We start from the raw sequence: 16,283 nt of genomic DNA on the forward strand, positions 1-16,283 counted from the left end.
TATTCAATTGACAATTGGTATTATGTGCAAAACAAGTTGATGACGCATTTATTCTTTGATACCTTTAATATAAGTAATTAGAGAATGAAAGATGTAAGTAAGAAACTAAGGACTATACATGAGCACACAACTTCTTACTACAAATCCTATATAAACATTAAAATAGTAAATGCAATATTTTTACAACACTGATAAACAATGAAACATTATTTTAAAAAGCCAGCTATACATAAAATGTAACACCTATAACAACTTTGTTTACACATAGAGAATTATTAGTTAAAACACATAAATAAGTTTCAATGCAATGTCTCAGAGAGAAACATTTACAAAATAAAGTGAAATACTGTGAGAAACCATGAGATCCTAAATGTTTTCATAGAAAAAATTAATAAAATCCTTACCATACCTATTTTCAAGGGACACTAGGTGTACAATAGTTTTCAAAGTCAAATAATTAATCATTTACTAAATACAAGACTTGCATTCATTGTTTAATAACTAGGTAGGTATAACTTGCAATTATATATGTTACACATTGTCTTATGTGACATACTTTTATTTTCTAAACAATCAAAGCCAACCTTAATAAACTAATGTACACATATTAAATCCTATATACATCAATGATGACATTAAGCAAATACATACCTCTATTCAATTCAAATGGTAATTTTTAACATAGATGTACTTTCTTGATAAGATTACTAAAATATTAAAATATTTGCTGTCATGCTTTTGCTTAAGCTTATAGTAATTTCTGGAAATTAAATCTACACATTTATACAACAGCAACACATAAAATATATAAATAACATACAGTTACATGTCCTCTTATCTAAGATAATATAATAATAAATCATACCTTTTTGGCCACTGGATATACAATAAAAACATTTTTAAAATAAGATTTACTTTTAGAAAGTACTGAACATTTGATATCTAGATTTATATACAACACCGATACATTTAAGTAGTTAAAGCATAACTTTGATTTAAAGTAATGTTGATTAAATTCTGTTTTACATTATGTAAACACATAATAAAACTTATAGCATGATTTCAAAGAAGTTACAATGACATGCTGTCGTATTTGAAATTATCCTTTAATTTTCTTGGATTAATAGAATTTAAGGTATTTCAGTGCCAGATGTAGATGGTAAATAATCATCTTCCTCATATCACATGGCTCTATAGGGGCCTTTCGATTTTAAATATTGAATTACTAATGATGGCCCAAGTGACACTACATCAGATGGAATAGCAGTTAATGGACAATTCTCAATGCTCATTATTTGCAAACTAACACATAAGGCCAGTTCAAATGGCAAGTTGCACAAATTTGGATTATCATTCAAATATAGTGATTCTAAATTTTCAAGTGTGCCAATCTCTTCAGGCAAATATTGCAAATTATTTTCACCTACACTCAAGAATGTGAGGTTAACCAAGTGACCAATAGAGCGGGGTAATGTAGTCAATTGGTTAGACTGAACTATTAACTTCTGCAATTCATGCAGAAATCCTATTTCATTTGGCAAAACTTCTAATTTATTTTCTTCAAGGTCCAGGACTCTCAGTTTTCCCAAGTTACCAATGCTGGGGGGAATTCTCCTTAGGAGATTGTTGGATAAGATCAAAACTTCCAAGTTTTGTAAGCATTGTATGTCATCAGGTAGTTTGGTGAGATGGTTTGTGCCCAAGTTGAGCTCCACCATGTTCAGCCATGTTCCTATATCAAGAGGGAGAGAAGTCAATAAATTCTCTTTCATGTTGAGTTTTGTGAGATTTTTTGCTCTGGAAAATATAGCATATGGTATTTTATCAATTTGGTTATGTTCTAAATTAATAGAGTAAACATTAAAGAATTGAGCAGGGCCTCCTGATGGATAACTTGCAAATGAGTTCCTTGATAGAGTAATGCTGGTTAATTTAGTTAAATTACAAAGTAGACCATTTGGTAACTGGGAAATAGAGTTTCCTTCAACATTAAACTCATCCATGTTAACACAATTGCTAAGACTAGCTGGTATTGAAGTAAGCCTATTATATCTCAGTCCTAATCTGGTCAAAGCCTGCAAATTGCCAATTGATTCTGGTATGTCCAACAAGTCATTGTGCTGTAAATCTAATGTAGACAAATTTACACAATTCCCAATCTCCTGAGGCAAATGCTCCAAATGATTGTGTGATACATCAAAAGTTACCAAGTTGACTAAATTACCAATTCCTGATGATAATTCTTTTATTTTGTTTTCCCTCAAACTAAGCATGGTTAAATTGGTTAAATTTGCTATGCCATCTCCCACTACTCTTATCCTATTGAATCTCAGGAACAAAGTTGTTAGAGATGTTAATTTGTAGACTACTTCAGGAATATCATTCAATTTATTGTGCCTCAAGTCTAAAACTTTTAATGATTGCAAGTTTGCAAGAGAATCGGGCAAGCTTGTCAGTGAATTCTCATTGAGAGCCAGTGTTTGTAAGTTTGTCAAACAGCCAAACTCTGCAGGTAGAGCAACCAGCTTGTTTCCATATAAATAAAACTCATTTAGATGAGTCAAATCTCTGACATTTGGTGGTAAAGAAGTAATTGAAGATTTGCTGAGATCTAATCTTTTTACTCCTTCATCTCTGCATCTCATGAACTCTTTGATGACATCTAAATCGGCTTGAATGGGTTTGTTTTTCTTAGCTGTAGGTTTTGGTTTATTTGACTCGGGGTGTTTAACAGTCACGACCTTGGGCCGTGCACCTTCCGTACTTGGTACTGATACCTTTTTGTCCTTCATACTGTGATATTTCTCTCTTGGGCTTACTGTGCCGACGGAATCCAACGCTTCCGAATTCTCTCTCGATGAATTATCGAGATTCATTCCGCACTTGTCAATACACGTGATTTTTAATATTAATCACTGAAGTATTAAACAAAATAAATGATATTAACCACTTTCATCGCACTATTTTACAATGATTGGAAACAATCAATACTGATATTCTCTGATATTCAAAATGCAGTTTAGGAAAATTGTCTCCGTTATTCACTATTTTGTCATTAAGCGTCTTATATTAATACCTACGAAAACAAAAACACTTCCAATTAAACACTTTTCGATTATGACTAAGATGGAAATAATTGTAAAAATTATTAATTTTAGAACAAGGACAGCGTATCTTCAAATTTTCTTTGAATCGCAAATCGAAACATCAAACAGATAAAAAATCGTACGTAATACCACAGAGCAAGTATAGAACGGATAAAGCGTCTTATTTACGGTCCATCTTGACGTACGTCCCGCCAAGGTCATACACGATGCACGACGCAAAACGACAGTGAATAGCGTTGACGTACGTCAATAATTATTATTATTATCTTGCTGGATGTGCACGACCAACTTTTCATCCAGCAAGCACCCCCACCACCGCGAACGTCGTGCAGATGGACAGTGAATAGCGCGGACGTACAGCAGATTAGTGCTGCCAACAGAAATTAATGTAAATACTTGGAAACGTGGCCTATTGATATGATTTTTTTGTGATAACTTAGTGAGTACATGAGCAAGCAAGAAACGGTTATTTTTTATTTTTATGTACACAGGAAATCCCAATTATCATTACTTTTGGATCAACCTTGTACACATTGACAGTTTATATTCAGAAGTTATTATTTTAAAAGAACTCCAAGGCGAATTGTTGAATAACACAGATTTTATGCAAAAGTCCACTGCAGAAAAATGGCAATTTATTTAAAAAAAATATCTTGACGAATTTGTTTGTTTAAAAAAAATGATTAGCTATATACTCTCTGTTCCCGCCACTTTAATATTTACTGAAAGAGTCTTTTCGGTCATGAATGTGAAGTGGCGGGAAGAGAGAAACCGAGCTTCATTAAAAATTAATTAAAAATGAGCTCTTGAAATATATAAATTTAGATTTGGAATGTTTGGATTCATATAATTCATTTAAAAATAATGAAAAATTCTTAGTTACTGCAAAAAGTACAAATAAATACATTTTTAAAAATATTTATTTACTCTTTATTTACCTCCTTTAAAATCAGATATACTCTATTTCTTCAAATAAAAGTTGGCAACCCTTGCCATGCTTGATGCGCGCACGATCGTCAGTAGGATACATCCAGCACCGCGGCCTTGAGCCGACGTACGTCGGGGATTGACCGTGAATAAGACGCTTAACAAGAATGGAGAGCTACCACAGCTAATACCACAGAGCTACAAACACTAAACAGGGAGTTGCTATAGGCCTTTCTCCCATTAAGATACGCACAGGCGATTCAAGTATCCTACAAGTCTCGGAGACTAGTCGCTACTCGCTGCGGAGTATCTCACATACATTTGTATATAGGCTCGCACACTACGCTACCGGTATCCTACACGACGCGACTAGTATCGCACGACGTGTTGGTCGCTTTTGCGTCGCGTCTCGCGGGTATCTCTTCGGTAGAAAGATAAAAATTTCTAATCATCATGTTGTAGTTCTCGTGCGGCTACAAATTTCTCTCAATATATGGATGAATCCAGTATTTCCTACTCTTACGTTGGCGTCTTCTATTTCTATAAAAAAGAAAAACTGCAAGAGCTTCTTCGTCACTGGAATCTCTGATTGCTTGACATAACGACATAACTGTTGTTACAATAAATAAATGAATTAATATTATTATTAAGCTATTGCATAGCTTTTATTATAACGTCCGTCCACAAAAACGAAGCACATGATGATGAATTTAGTCATTTTTCAGTCGCATAATATGCGAGCATCGGGTAGCGAGCAAATATCTAACCAGTATTCTACTCGAGTATCGTATTCTAGAAGTAATGGGAGAAGGGCCATAATATTATGCGCAGTCGCGCAGTTTATTATTCGATAATGATATGTTGGTTTATTCAATAGAAATATTTACATTATTTCTGATAGTATTCATAAATGATGTTTTTTTATAAATAATTAGTTGATCACTATTCCGAACTCTTCAAAAGTAGACTCTTCAGAGGTCCTAGCCGTCCTACTAATATTATAAATGCGAAAGTTTGTGAGGATGTGTGTGTGTGTTTGTTACTCTTTCACGCAAATACTACTGATCCAATAACAATTAAATTTAGCGTGAATTTAGCACACATATAGAGAGTAACTTGAATTACTCTTAATTTGCACACAGGAGGCCCGTGTCACAGTAGTGGGCTGATGATGATGATCACATGATGACTTCATGATGATGATGAAATATTTATTTTTACATATTTTTTATCTGTATAAAATAAAAATGTCAAATTCTAATGACACTTGGCACTTGCCAAATGCCAAATTTCTCAATTCTCAATTCCTCAATCTCAATCAGGGCCCTGACAGCCTAGTTTCAAAATGGCTAGTTGTGGCGCTGCATTACTTCCTGTACTTTTTTTTTTTTTTTTTTTTTCTACTTGTTTCCGGCTACGGCGCCATTTTGAGAAGCCATGTTATGACAATTGACATTTATTTGAATGAAACGACCATTGTGTCTTTAATTTAATTATTTTTTCTCGATTTTCACAATATAATAGACTTAAACGCGCAGCTGCTTATGTACCATTACGTTTTATTAATAACGCGCGAAATAAAACTAATAAGTGGACAGGTTTATTATCAGTCGAATAACTGAGTTGAGTGTACTGGTGTTTTGTGTATTTCCTCGCTTTTTGCTTGAGTTGAGATTCAAAATATCCAATTACTCCTTAGTTTTTTGATACGATACCTTCTACTAGTCTTTATAGTGTTCCACTGTAAAGAAGTGCTAAATTTGCCATGGGACTATTAAAGTGCTGTGTCGGTGGTTGCACCGCAACCAATGCGACGAATCGGCTTTTTTGTTTTCCGCAGAATGATTATTTGAGGAACCTGTGGATGTCCTTTCTGGTGCCCACTAATTCCTCCCTCATCGGATTGTCGAAAGATCAACTTCGACACAAACGCGTTTGTGAGAAACACTTCGATAGATATCAGTTCGATGAAGAAGGCAAGAGGCTTAGGCATTCATACCCATGCCTATTTACGGATGACGAAATAGCGCACGGCGTGCCCCTGTCTTCCAGTGAAACTGGTGAGTTCTACCTGGAGCTATAAATAACATGATTAAAAATTATGTAAATAGCTGATATTTGGTAAGACAGGTTTCATGGCTCCAAACAAATACTTTGACATACTTTACATACCTTCTATTTGTGTTTGAATTATATTTTTAAATGTTACATATGTATTTACTTGTTACAGTACAAAATGCTCTGAGTGATCACAATTATCACAAAGTGGAATCTGATGAGAATGAAAATGTTACAGATAATATGTTGGTCATTGGAAGGGCAGGTATGTATTATGCACTCAAATTTTTATTTAAGCTATCCTATAATATGGTATTATATTAAACATAAATTATAATATAGTAATCAGGACAGGATTTTATAAGTTACGAGCTGTGCTCCAAGGTTTCACCCGCGTGGCTCCGCTCCTTTTGGTCTTAGTGTGGTGATATATAGCCTATATCTTCCTCGATGAATGGGCTATCTAACACCGAAAGAATTTTTTCAAATTGGACCAGTAGTTCCTGAGATTAGCGTGTTCAAACAAACAAACAAACTCTTTAGCTTTATAATATTAGTATAATATATAGTATAGATTTATATAAGTTCTTTGGTTTTAGGTGATGATTATCATGAACATCCATCATGCATTCCAGCTATTCCAGTTGTTATGAAAAGACCTACAGGTATGTGATTTATGATAGTTTATAGGTTGATAAATCCATGTTTGTAAATTTTAGTAAGTTTTTTATTCATGTTCTCAGATTTTACTATAAAGCTGTTTTTAAGAGAATTCCATTAGCTGTTATTACATTCAAAGTTTCATATGTATGTAATGTTTGTAGGTACTTTATATTTAAAAGTAATTGTTTTGTTACCGATTTACAGATATGGCAGACCAAACTTCATGTTCCTTATGCAAAGAAATAGAATTTCATACTCTTTGTGAAGATGCAGGTTAGTATTTGGTTTTATTTACTGGTTAACTTTGATTTTATTAGTGCAGATTGCAAGAGACATGGGATTTAGAAAAAGGTTTTTTTTTAAGGTTGACAGATGCTAAAAAATGTGGTGTTCATAAATTATATAACACATGTAGGATCACACAATATGTATAGTGTGCACTTGCACTATCTTTAAGTTTGTGGTTACTTAGATAATATGTTTATTGTATGTGACTTATCAATCTCACAGTTAAACTGCCATTGTTTAAATCTGGGGCTTACAACATTTGAATAGGAACTGTGGAATTGTCTTTGTATGGATGGGCTCACTACAAATACTAAAATAACTTTTATTTTCAGGAAATATAACTGAACCCACAGTAGAAATAAAAACTACTCATGAAAATAAGAGTATCATACAAAAGCGTAAAGGTAATTTATTATTAGTAATATAATGTACATTACAAGTGCTTTTCACATCTCTTTCAGTGATAAAATTATTATTATTAACCACACCACCACAATGAATCATCAAAATAAATTGTAACATAAATTTTGTTTTCAGATTTTATGAAAAAAAATTGCCCAAAGAAAAGAAAATTTATGAAGCAAATAACCAAAATAACTGCTGATAGCTTGGGTAAAACAACCACACAAAATCTTAAACAGGCTGCTGCCTATGGAAATAATGAAGTATTGTAACTAAATTACTATTTTAAAAAATAGTAATTTAGTTTATCCAAGTTCCAAACTTCTAGTGTTGTCCAGGGAAGCAAGTTGTATAATACATAATTATTTAAACGATAACTGTATCCAAAACAAAATTGGGGCAAATATTATAAGAGAAAAAATTCAAGATTTGGAGTTTTCCTGGTTAGGGTGTCAGAAAACACACAATATGTGTTTAAAAAAAATGTTTTTAACATATATTGTTAGGCTTCATGTCCATAACTGGAGCAATAAGTATTATAAATAAAATTTTAAAGGGAGCTATAGAGGAGAGATATGTGCAAAAAATGGCAGGTATCCATAAAATTGCTTTAATGAAATATAAAACAAATAAATTAAGAAAAAGAGCATTAAATAAATAAACATTGAAAACGAAATCTGTTTTATTTTTAATACCTATTCGCAATAATAACGCTTGGAGCTTACTTAATATCTAGTACTTAGTCTGTGCTAGTACCACCTAGTACGTAGTATTTTTATCGATACAATGGGCACCTCACTAAACTATCGATAGTCAGATATAGATATCGAACTGGTAGGCAACACTACTTTTTACTGTCAAAATTGATAAGGCTACAGCAGCGCCACAACTGGCCAACTGAAACTATGGAAAACATCACTGTCGCATCTGTTACGTAGTAACTAATACTTAATCTGTGATCTCAATGTTTTGGCGGCTGGTGTTAAAGCTTCGATGTGCATTCAGTTTTGAATAATTGAATATATTTAACAATTTTATTGTTGTTTATTTAATTAACCTTTTTTGAAAAAAGAAATATAAATCAAAATGGATAAAAACAAAGAAAAGGAAGAACAGAGTATCATGGATAAATCCATGAGATCTGTTTTCGGTACATGAATCATTTTACGAATGTTTTATATAAAGTAAGTAGGTAATAAATAATAATTATAATAAAGTAATGAAAACATTGTCCTTTTTCAGTTGGTAATATACCGTATGAAGCAACTGAAGAGAAATTAAAAGATATATTTAGTGAAGTAGGTCCAGTATTGTCTTTCAAGTTAGTGTTTGATCGAGAAACCGGCAAGCCTAAGGGATATGGATTCTGCGAATATAAGGACCAAGAAACTGCCTTGAGTGCAATGAGAAATTTAAATGGCTATGAAATCGGTGGTCGATCCTTACGAGTTGATAATGCTTGTACAGAAAAGTCAAGGATGGAAATGCAAGCTTTGATGCAAGGACCACAGGTATAGTATATACCTATGTATTATTGTCAAATACCAAATTGGCATTTTTAATGGAGTAATGTTAAGGTTTCTTTTTTTTATTTCAACATATTTGAAAGGGATGAAGCTTCCTGCTTTGTATCTGTCAGTCTCTATTTTTGCTTTATTATTTTTAGACATTTCTTAACTCACACTTATACTTTATTTAAAGTTTATAATAAGAGTAACAGAGTATTTGGGTCCATTGTTTTTTTCATTAATAGGTTATTAATACAATATTTTAGAGGATTTTCTTAAATACTAAGTATACATTAATCATTATTAAATTGAATACAAGTCGACCCTGAAAGTTTCATATTCTTATTTTTTTAATTTACAGGTAGAAAATCCATATGGCGACCCAGTAGATCCAGATAAAGCTCCGGAAGCTATAAGCAAAGCAGTTGCAACGTTACCTCCAGAACAAATGTTTGAATTGATGAAACAAATGAAACTTTGTATTCAGGTTAATAATTATTATATTTTATTCGATTTTATGAGGACACCTCCCATATCTATTTGTGAATAATTTGTTTAATAATAATTTATTTTGAAATGCCTAATTAGGGCCCAATAAAATTTATTTGCATATCAGGGAGGGGGCTTAGTGTGACTCCAAATATTACAAGAATAGCAGGATTTGGTCCTATGAAGATGAAATTTCCACCAGCTTATTAAATAGTACTTCTAACTTTTTGCTGTTAAAAGTAAGAATACACTAAATTTATTTTTTTCTAGAACAATCCAACTGAGGCGAGAAATATGTTACTTCAAAACCCTCAGTTAGCTTATGCATTATTGCAAGCTCAAGTTATCATGAGAATTGTTGATCCAGCTACTGCAGCAGTAAGTATTTAAATGTTATTTCTACTTTGCAGTACTGAATAATATATCTCGTATTTGAATTACTTGTTTGATATAGGTTAATGGAATAATAGAGAAAAAAAAGCAATTACAGTAATGTATTATGAGATTAATGCCAAAATAGTAATCCTTAATTCTTTAAAATATGTTAGAATTGGAAATGTATGCATGATTTCTATACCAAATTTCATACAGATACAATCAGCCTTACAAACCAATTAGCTTTGAAAAATTTACAAAAATCTATCCAATTGAACATTATAAGTAGAAATCCGAAGTTAGTGTTAGCTGAATATTGTGACAACAATCTTATTTGATAACCAAAAGAATATGAATTATTTTTCAGAGCATGTTACATCCCAGTAATCCAGTACCACCACCACTGCAGCCTGGTGATAAACCACCACAACCTTATAACCCACCACCACCTGGTATGAAATTATGTTATTTAATTAAACCAAATTTGAAGTGTCTAAAATTTTAGTTTCATTGTTGAATGATTCAAAAGAATGTACAAAACTTTAGTGAACTAATGTTGTGAAAAATATAATAAAGCATTAATTTTTTTCAATAACTTACAGCTCAGCCTCAACCAATGCTAAACAATCCAGTGCCGCCTCCAAATCAATATGTCCGTAAGTATAGAATAGTATTGCTTCAAACGCTGAACACTTCTAACTTCATACTAAATGAAACAATATGATCAGTGGCGTGCCTAGGGTGTAAGGACTGGGCAAGCCCAAATTTTTCAAAATTTTTGATGGGTACCCTTTTCATCAATAAGATACCTACCTAGGTATACTGTGTAATTATGTTCGTTATAAAACTTATAAAAAAACGTGAACATTATTAGGTACATACCGAATCAAATCTTTTAAATTTTCACGCGCGCCCGCAAACAGTTGAGTCAAACGTTTATTATTAAAATCGATAAATTATATAAAACTGTATGACATTATATTATTAATAAAATTGTACAGATCATTTATATTCTAATTCAAAACGCCAATCTTTCTGAAGGAAAGATTTTATAACATCGGAATTATAGAAAGTAGGTGTTTGTTTTAGAATTCAATTAAGTACCTAACAGCTACTTTTCTATGGCAATTATTGATACCTAATACAGAAAGGCGTTCTTGGCCAAATAAATACTTATACGTATTTCTTAATAATTAATACGTACCTATGAATACGATTTAACGATGAGAAAGCACGCTCCGTGGAAGAACTACTACCTATTTACTAGCAGGAATCGTAACTAACAAAATATGTGCAAGTTTCAACAGCTGGGGAAAGGCTTCTTCTAAGCAATTCTCCTTCATGAAATCGTTCGTAAACATTACAATTAAAATTTCGTTTATGTGACTTACTAGTTTCGGTAATGCACAAATCGGGAGTTGGTTTTGATGAAGAAATTAATTGTTTTTCAGTAAAGTTTAATGATTTTACCTTTGCCCCGCTGAACACAAAGCAAACCACCACAATTTACAACACAATCTGCTGTCGCGACAATTATTTTACTACAAAATTCGAAAAACTTAACCTAAATTACACCGGTATAATCACCCGCTCAAACAAACTATAATTTAACAATAATATTCACGACGTTCGTTCGCGCAATCGTAACTATCTTCACACTGTTAAAGCCGGGCCTTTTTTCCCTTAGAAATTGCTATAGAGTTCTATAGCTAGGTATGTATCTACTTCGACGAAATTTCATACGTTAGAAGAGATGAGTGCAAAGCCCGGTAAAAGCCCACGCGTGCAAGCGAGACACCGCACTGTTTATAATCCATCGAATTTAGGTTGTAACGTCCAAATAAAAGGTACGACCTTATTCCTATAGCAAGAAGGATGAAATTAAAAAGTTTACTCGAATTCGTCATTGTTTTATGCTAGGCGTATTATACATATTATATTATAAAGTATGTGAGTATTATAGGTGAGTTTTCATTGAATTCGGAGCAGATTATGAATTGCTCATATTCAAACGCGCGCGAATATTCAAACGTGAATATAGGTATTTTCCTGTCTCGTAGCGAATTTCTAAGGCAAGCCGTGCTTTTCGGCTTGTATGAACGTACCGCCACTGAATATGATAGGTTATTTTTACATACACATTCCTCGCTCATTTTTGGTGGAAAAGCACCCTTAAGCGTGGTATTTAAAATTATCTTACTTATACATTAAAAAAATAAAGATCTTTGTTAGGGTTCCGTACCGAAACGATAAAACGGGACTATTACTGCGACTTCGTTGTCTATCTGTCTCCAGGCTGTATCTCATAAACCATTATAGCTAGAAAGCTAAAATTTTCACAAATGATGTATTTCCGTTGCCGCTAGAACAACAAATACAACAACAACAACAAATATAAAAAAATATATATTTTAAGGGGGGGGGTCCCTATAGTACGGAACCCTTCGTGCGGGAGTCCGACTCGCACTTGGCCCGGATTTATTTTTATATATTTAAACTACATATTTATTTCCAATTTTTTCCCCAGCCCGTCCGCCCCAAATGTCCGGCATGTCCCCCATGAACATGGACGTGGACCTGCGCAGTGCCCGCGCGCCGCCGGTACACGACCAGGACATGCGCAGCCTGCCGCCCGTGCCGCACCCCGTGCCGCCGCCGCAACCTGACCCGTGAGTAACTCAAACTCAAGGGCTTACTCAAACTTAATTTGGCAATCTCTAATGAAGCAAGATGCGCGGGATTTAAACTAAGTCGAACTTAGAAGCATATTCAAACTTAGGGGCTACTCAAACTTCAAACATAACTAGTTAACACAGAAACGTAATTAAACGCTGATGCAAATTTATACTCAAACTAGAAAGCATTCTCAAACTTATAAATATACTCAATTTGGAAGCATACCCAGGCTCAAATTATTTTGCCAAACTCAAATTTTAAATCAGACTGTATAGTTAAATCACAGAATACTTAATAGTAGCTAACGCTACAGAACGGACACTGTCCGCCTCCCGCCAAAAGTAAACACGTACGTCACCCCGCACGATCATGAATAATATGGCTGGCGCTCACCGCAAGGATGACACGCAGCGAAAATTACGCTTGACAACATATAATGTTTACAAAAGCAATAATTTATGAAATTTACTAAGTAGATGTGTGATGTGATGAATGTGTTAGTGATACGGGTATCTAAAGCTAGTATTCTAAGTGATTCTAAACGTAGTTTCTAAATATGTACTATACCACGTGGAAAACTCGCGAGTCGCGGACATGTTGTGTTTTGTTTGAATTGCATTCAATTAGGTTCATTTACCTACTCATACCTATGTTGGAATTTGGTGCAGTGCAATAAATATTTTTGATCGACCAATGTGACATGAACACGCAATTCACAAATGTGCCAACGTAAACTTAAAAAAATCTGAAAATCAGGTTCTGACTTTACTAGAAACTCCATAAAGAAATAGAAAAAAAAATACAAGCACTACTGTATATCTATATTTCCAAACGTGAATGTTTTGTCACTATAAAAGAAATTCAATCCATTGATAAATATATACATATAATATGTGACTTACCTTCCTCCGTCCTCCCCATACTATTTACAAATACTTAAATTTAAGAATTGCGTAAATTTAAATGTATTATTTTAAGACCTACTCACCCTACGGAAAGTCCGATTGAGAGGTAAGCATTGTTTGAAAACCTCTGAAGTAGTTAGTTCCAACTCCCACCAATATATCATCGTAGATTTATTTTCCAAACATGAAAGCACATAGTTTTACTTCTTCATTTTCATTGTTTATCACATACAGTGACATATTTTCCGGCATGCGTGAGCATGATAGCTAATTTTAGTTTTAACACCAACATAAATTCATAAATGAATCAATCTTACGCAATATTTTAAAATTCGAGCATAAACATACCAGATTCATTTATTTTTATTGTGTACTAGATTTCCGCCCGCGGCTTCGCCCGCGTTTTCAAAGGAAAACCCGCATAGTTCCCGATCCCGTGGGATTTCCGGGATAAAACCTATCCTATGTGTTATTCTGATGTATAAGCTATATTGTGGTAAAGTTTCATTCAAATCCATTCAGTAGTTTTTACGTGAAAGAGTAACAAACATCCATACATCCATACTTACAAACTTTCGCCTTTATAATAGTATTGTGATGCAAAGGCAAATGCACTGTCATTTACAATATTTATAGCATACTTTTTTAAATTTATGTTTAATACAAAATTCTAGAATGTTCCCGCGTGATCCTCGTCTAGCGAACATGCAATCAGGATTCAACGCTGATCCTCGCGTCCGTCCCAATGATCCAAGGACGCAAACTAAAATGCAGCAGCCACGTAAGTTTTATTTAATTATTTGTATTATTTTGATTGATCAGAGTTAAAAATGAATACTCGGATAAGGATAATCTCCAGGTAAAGTAATTTTGGAATCGCCTCGGCAGTTTCAGCTTATAATATTGAATAATATAAATTATAAAGATTGTCTTTTTTGTAATACGGGTACCGACGAGAAGGTTTTTTTTAATTTTCCACAATAGGTACTATTTTTTATAACTAACAAACACTTTTTTTCCTTTAAATATTGATCAAAAATAAATGTTTCTATTTTGTAGCACCGCAAATGCCCCCGGGAATGCCCAGCGTTGCACAGGCTAGAACTATTCAAGGCATACCTTCTGGCGCATCGGATCAAGAAAAGGTAAGAATAATTTATTTGCAATTCCTAATGTTTCTTTTCAATTAAGGTTTAATTTAATCATTATGGATAATTTGAAAAGAGCCCTTGTGTGTTTTCTTATTAGAAAACATGTTTCAGGTAAGATAAAGATTGTTCTTTATTATAATTCTCGTGAAAACATCAATTTATTTAAACTTAATTAAATTACATATGTATGAGCCACTTAAATATAATTGTCCACAACTAAAACATGTCCTGAACAACCTACCACTAAACAAATCATATTATAAGGGATTGATTCATTGCAATGAATCATACAAAAAAACATATTAATAGAATCATAGACTTGACTGCTATGAAAGGAGAAATAAAACAACTTTAAACTGTATTATTGTTTATTATTCACAGGCTGCGTTGATAATGCAAGTGCTCCAGTTATCTGATGAACAGATAGCCCTTCTACCGCCAGAACAACGCTCCAGTATACTCATGCTGAAAGAACAAATCGCTAAGAGCACACAGCGCTAATTTGTCAAAATGATAAAAATATAATTTTATGCGTAATAAATATTTTAAGAGAAATTTCGTTTTATTTCAGTATTGTTTAAAGAACATAAACAATTAAGGTCGTTGACCCACCTTTATTCACCTTTGAAAACAATGAAATTAACATTTGATTAGTGTATTAAAATTATTTATAAATCCGTTAATAGTATTTTATCTGTATTGCTGTAAGGAAGTTTACTAATATAATAATAAAGAAAAATACTCCAACTAGGTACCTAATACATAGTTTTAACTTTTAAAGTATAGTATATAGTATAGTAAGGATTATTGCTCAATGTTATAACTTATAAGTACCAGCCACTAAAGTGGATAGCCTAGTTTTGCCGGATACCTAGAACAAATTTGTTGCACTATAAAAACTTGATTACGGTGTTAACAATGTTGCCAATTTTTACTTTGGTGCATAATTTGCATGTAAAGTGATCGATAACATGAGTACTTTCGGTTAGAATTACAATTATTAATATATGTATACTTCTCTAGACCCACCAACGTTATACCTATTATATATTGTATACGTAGTATATTATTATTAGTCTGTGGTTATACATAATATTTACTTATTTTATCCTCAAGATAGTATCAATATTACTTGCTCTGTGGATAGTATACGTTGTGGTTATAAAGCAGTGCGCTTACGCACTATGTATTAGAAAATATTTAACTTAGATTAACATAATATGTGTGTGCTGTAAATAAGACTTAACATTCACTATGCGTTTATCGGTTTTTCAAATTTATGTTTTATTATTTGTAAATGTCGTTTTTTTGTTTGTTTTTGTTTTGTTTTTATTTATTTTTTCCGGTGGGTTAGGGGTATTGAAGCGATTTTTGTATATATATTTTTTTTTCTTATATTTTATTTATTATAGTACATATTTATTTATGTTTATATTATTATAATGTCTGTTAACGATAGTTCCGAATTTATTGATTGTTTAGATTCACCTTCTTCCGATTCTCTTGGCAGCAGTGAGGATAGTTTTCGTAGTGTGTCTCCGCCATCTCTTGATATAACTCTTTCCTCTATTTTCCTGGATGTCCCGAGAAACTTTAATGTTGTACACATTAACGCTCAAAGCATTCCTGCCCACTTTCCCGATTTACTCACTTCATTCCTTTCCACCAACATACACGCGATCCTCATATCTGAATCCTGGCTCAAGCCTAATCTTCCTTCATCCGCATATTCCC

General features: G+C 33.0%; 4 protein-coding genes across 4 annotated transcripts in view; 3 read left to right on the plus strand and 1 right to left on the minus strand.

Annotated features, from left to right (window-relative positions):
- Positions 1-16,283, plus strand: part of CREG (Cellular Repressor of E1A-stimulated Genes) — a 188,776-nt gene that overhangs the window by 160,805 nt on the left and 11,688 nt on the right. The gene's annotated exons all lie outside the window — the stretch shown is intronic.
- Positions 263-3,199, minus strand: Sur-8 (leucine-rich repeat protein shoc-2). The gene has a single exon (XM_090101854.1). It carries the CDS (start codon positions 2,874-2,876, stop codon positions 1,182-1,184), a length of 1,695 nt encoding a protein of 564 aa, XP_089957980.1. The 5' UTR covers positions 2,877-3,199; the 3' UTR covers positions 263-1,181.
- Positions 5,543-7,470, plus strand: LOC149908402 (uncharacterized). The gene is made up of 5 exons (XM_090102204.1): positions 5,543-6,094; positions 6,265-6,357; positions 6,692-6,757; positions 6,960-7,028; positions 7,376-7,470. Exons 1-5 carry the CDS (start codon positions 5,800-5,802, stop codon positions 7,468-7,470), a joined length of 618 nt encoding a protein of 205 aa, XP_089958330.1. The 5' UTR covers positions 5,543-5,799.
- Positions 8,412-15,104, plus strand: CstF64 (cleavage stimulation factor subunit 2 CstF64). The gene is made up of 10 exons (XM_090101861.1): positions 8,412-8,595; positions 8,688-8,956; positions 9,315-9,440; positions 9,713-9,820; positions 10,185-10,269; positions 10,420-10,473; positions 12,345-12,486; positions 14,073-14,179; positions 14,458-14,543; positions 14,931-15,104. The coding sequence occupies exons 1-10, from the start codon at positions 8,532-8,534 to the stop codon at positions 15,048-15,050; spliced, it is 1,161 nt and encodes a 386-aa protein (XP_089957987.1). The 5' UTR covers positions 8,412-8,531; the 3' UTR covers positions 15,051-15,104.

Source organism: Colias eurytheme, chromosome 5 (assembly GCF_061535395.1).
Source record: "Colias eurytheme isolate Ceu_HAF_F1 chromosome 5, ilColEury1 Martin Lab GWU primary, whole genome shotgun sequence".
Classification (NCBI taxonomy): domain Eukaryota; kingdom Metazoa; phylum Arthropoda; class Insecta; order Lepidoptera; family Pieridae; genus Colias; species Colias eurytheme.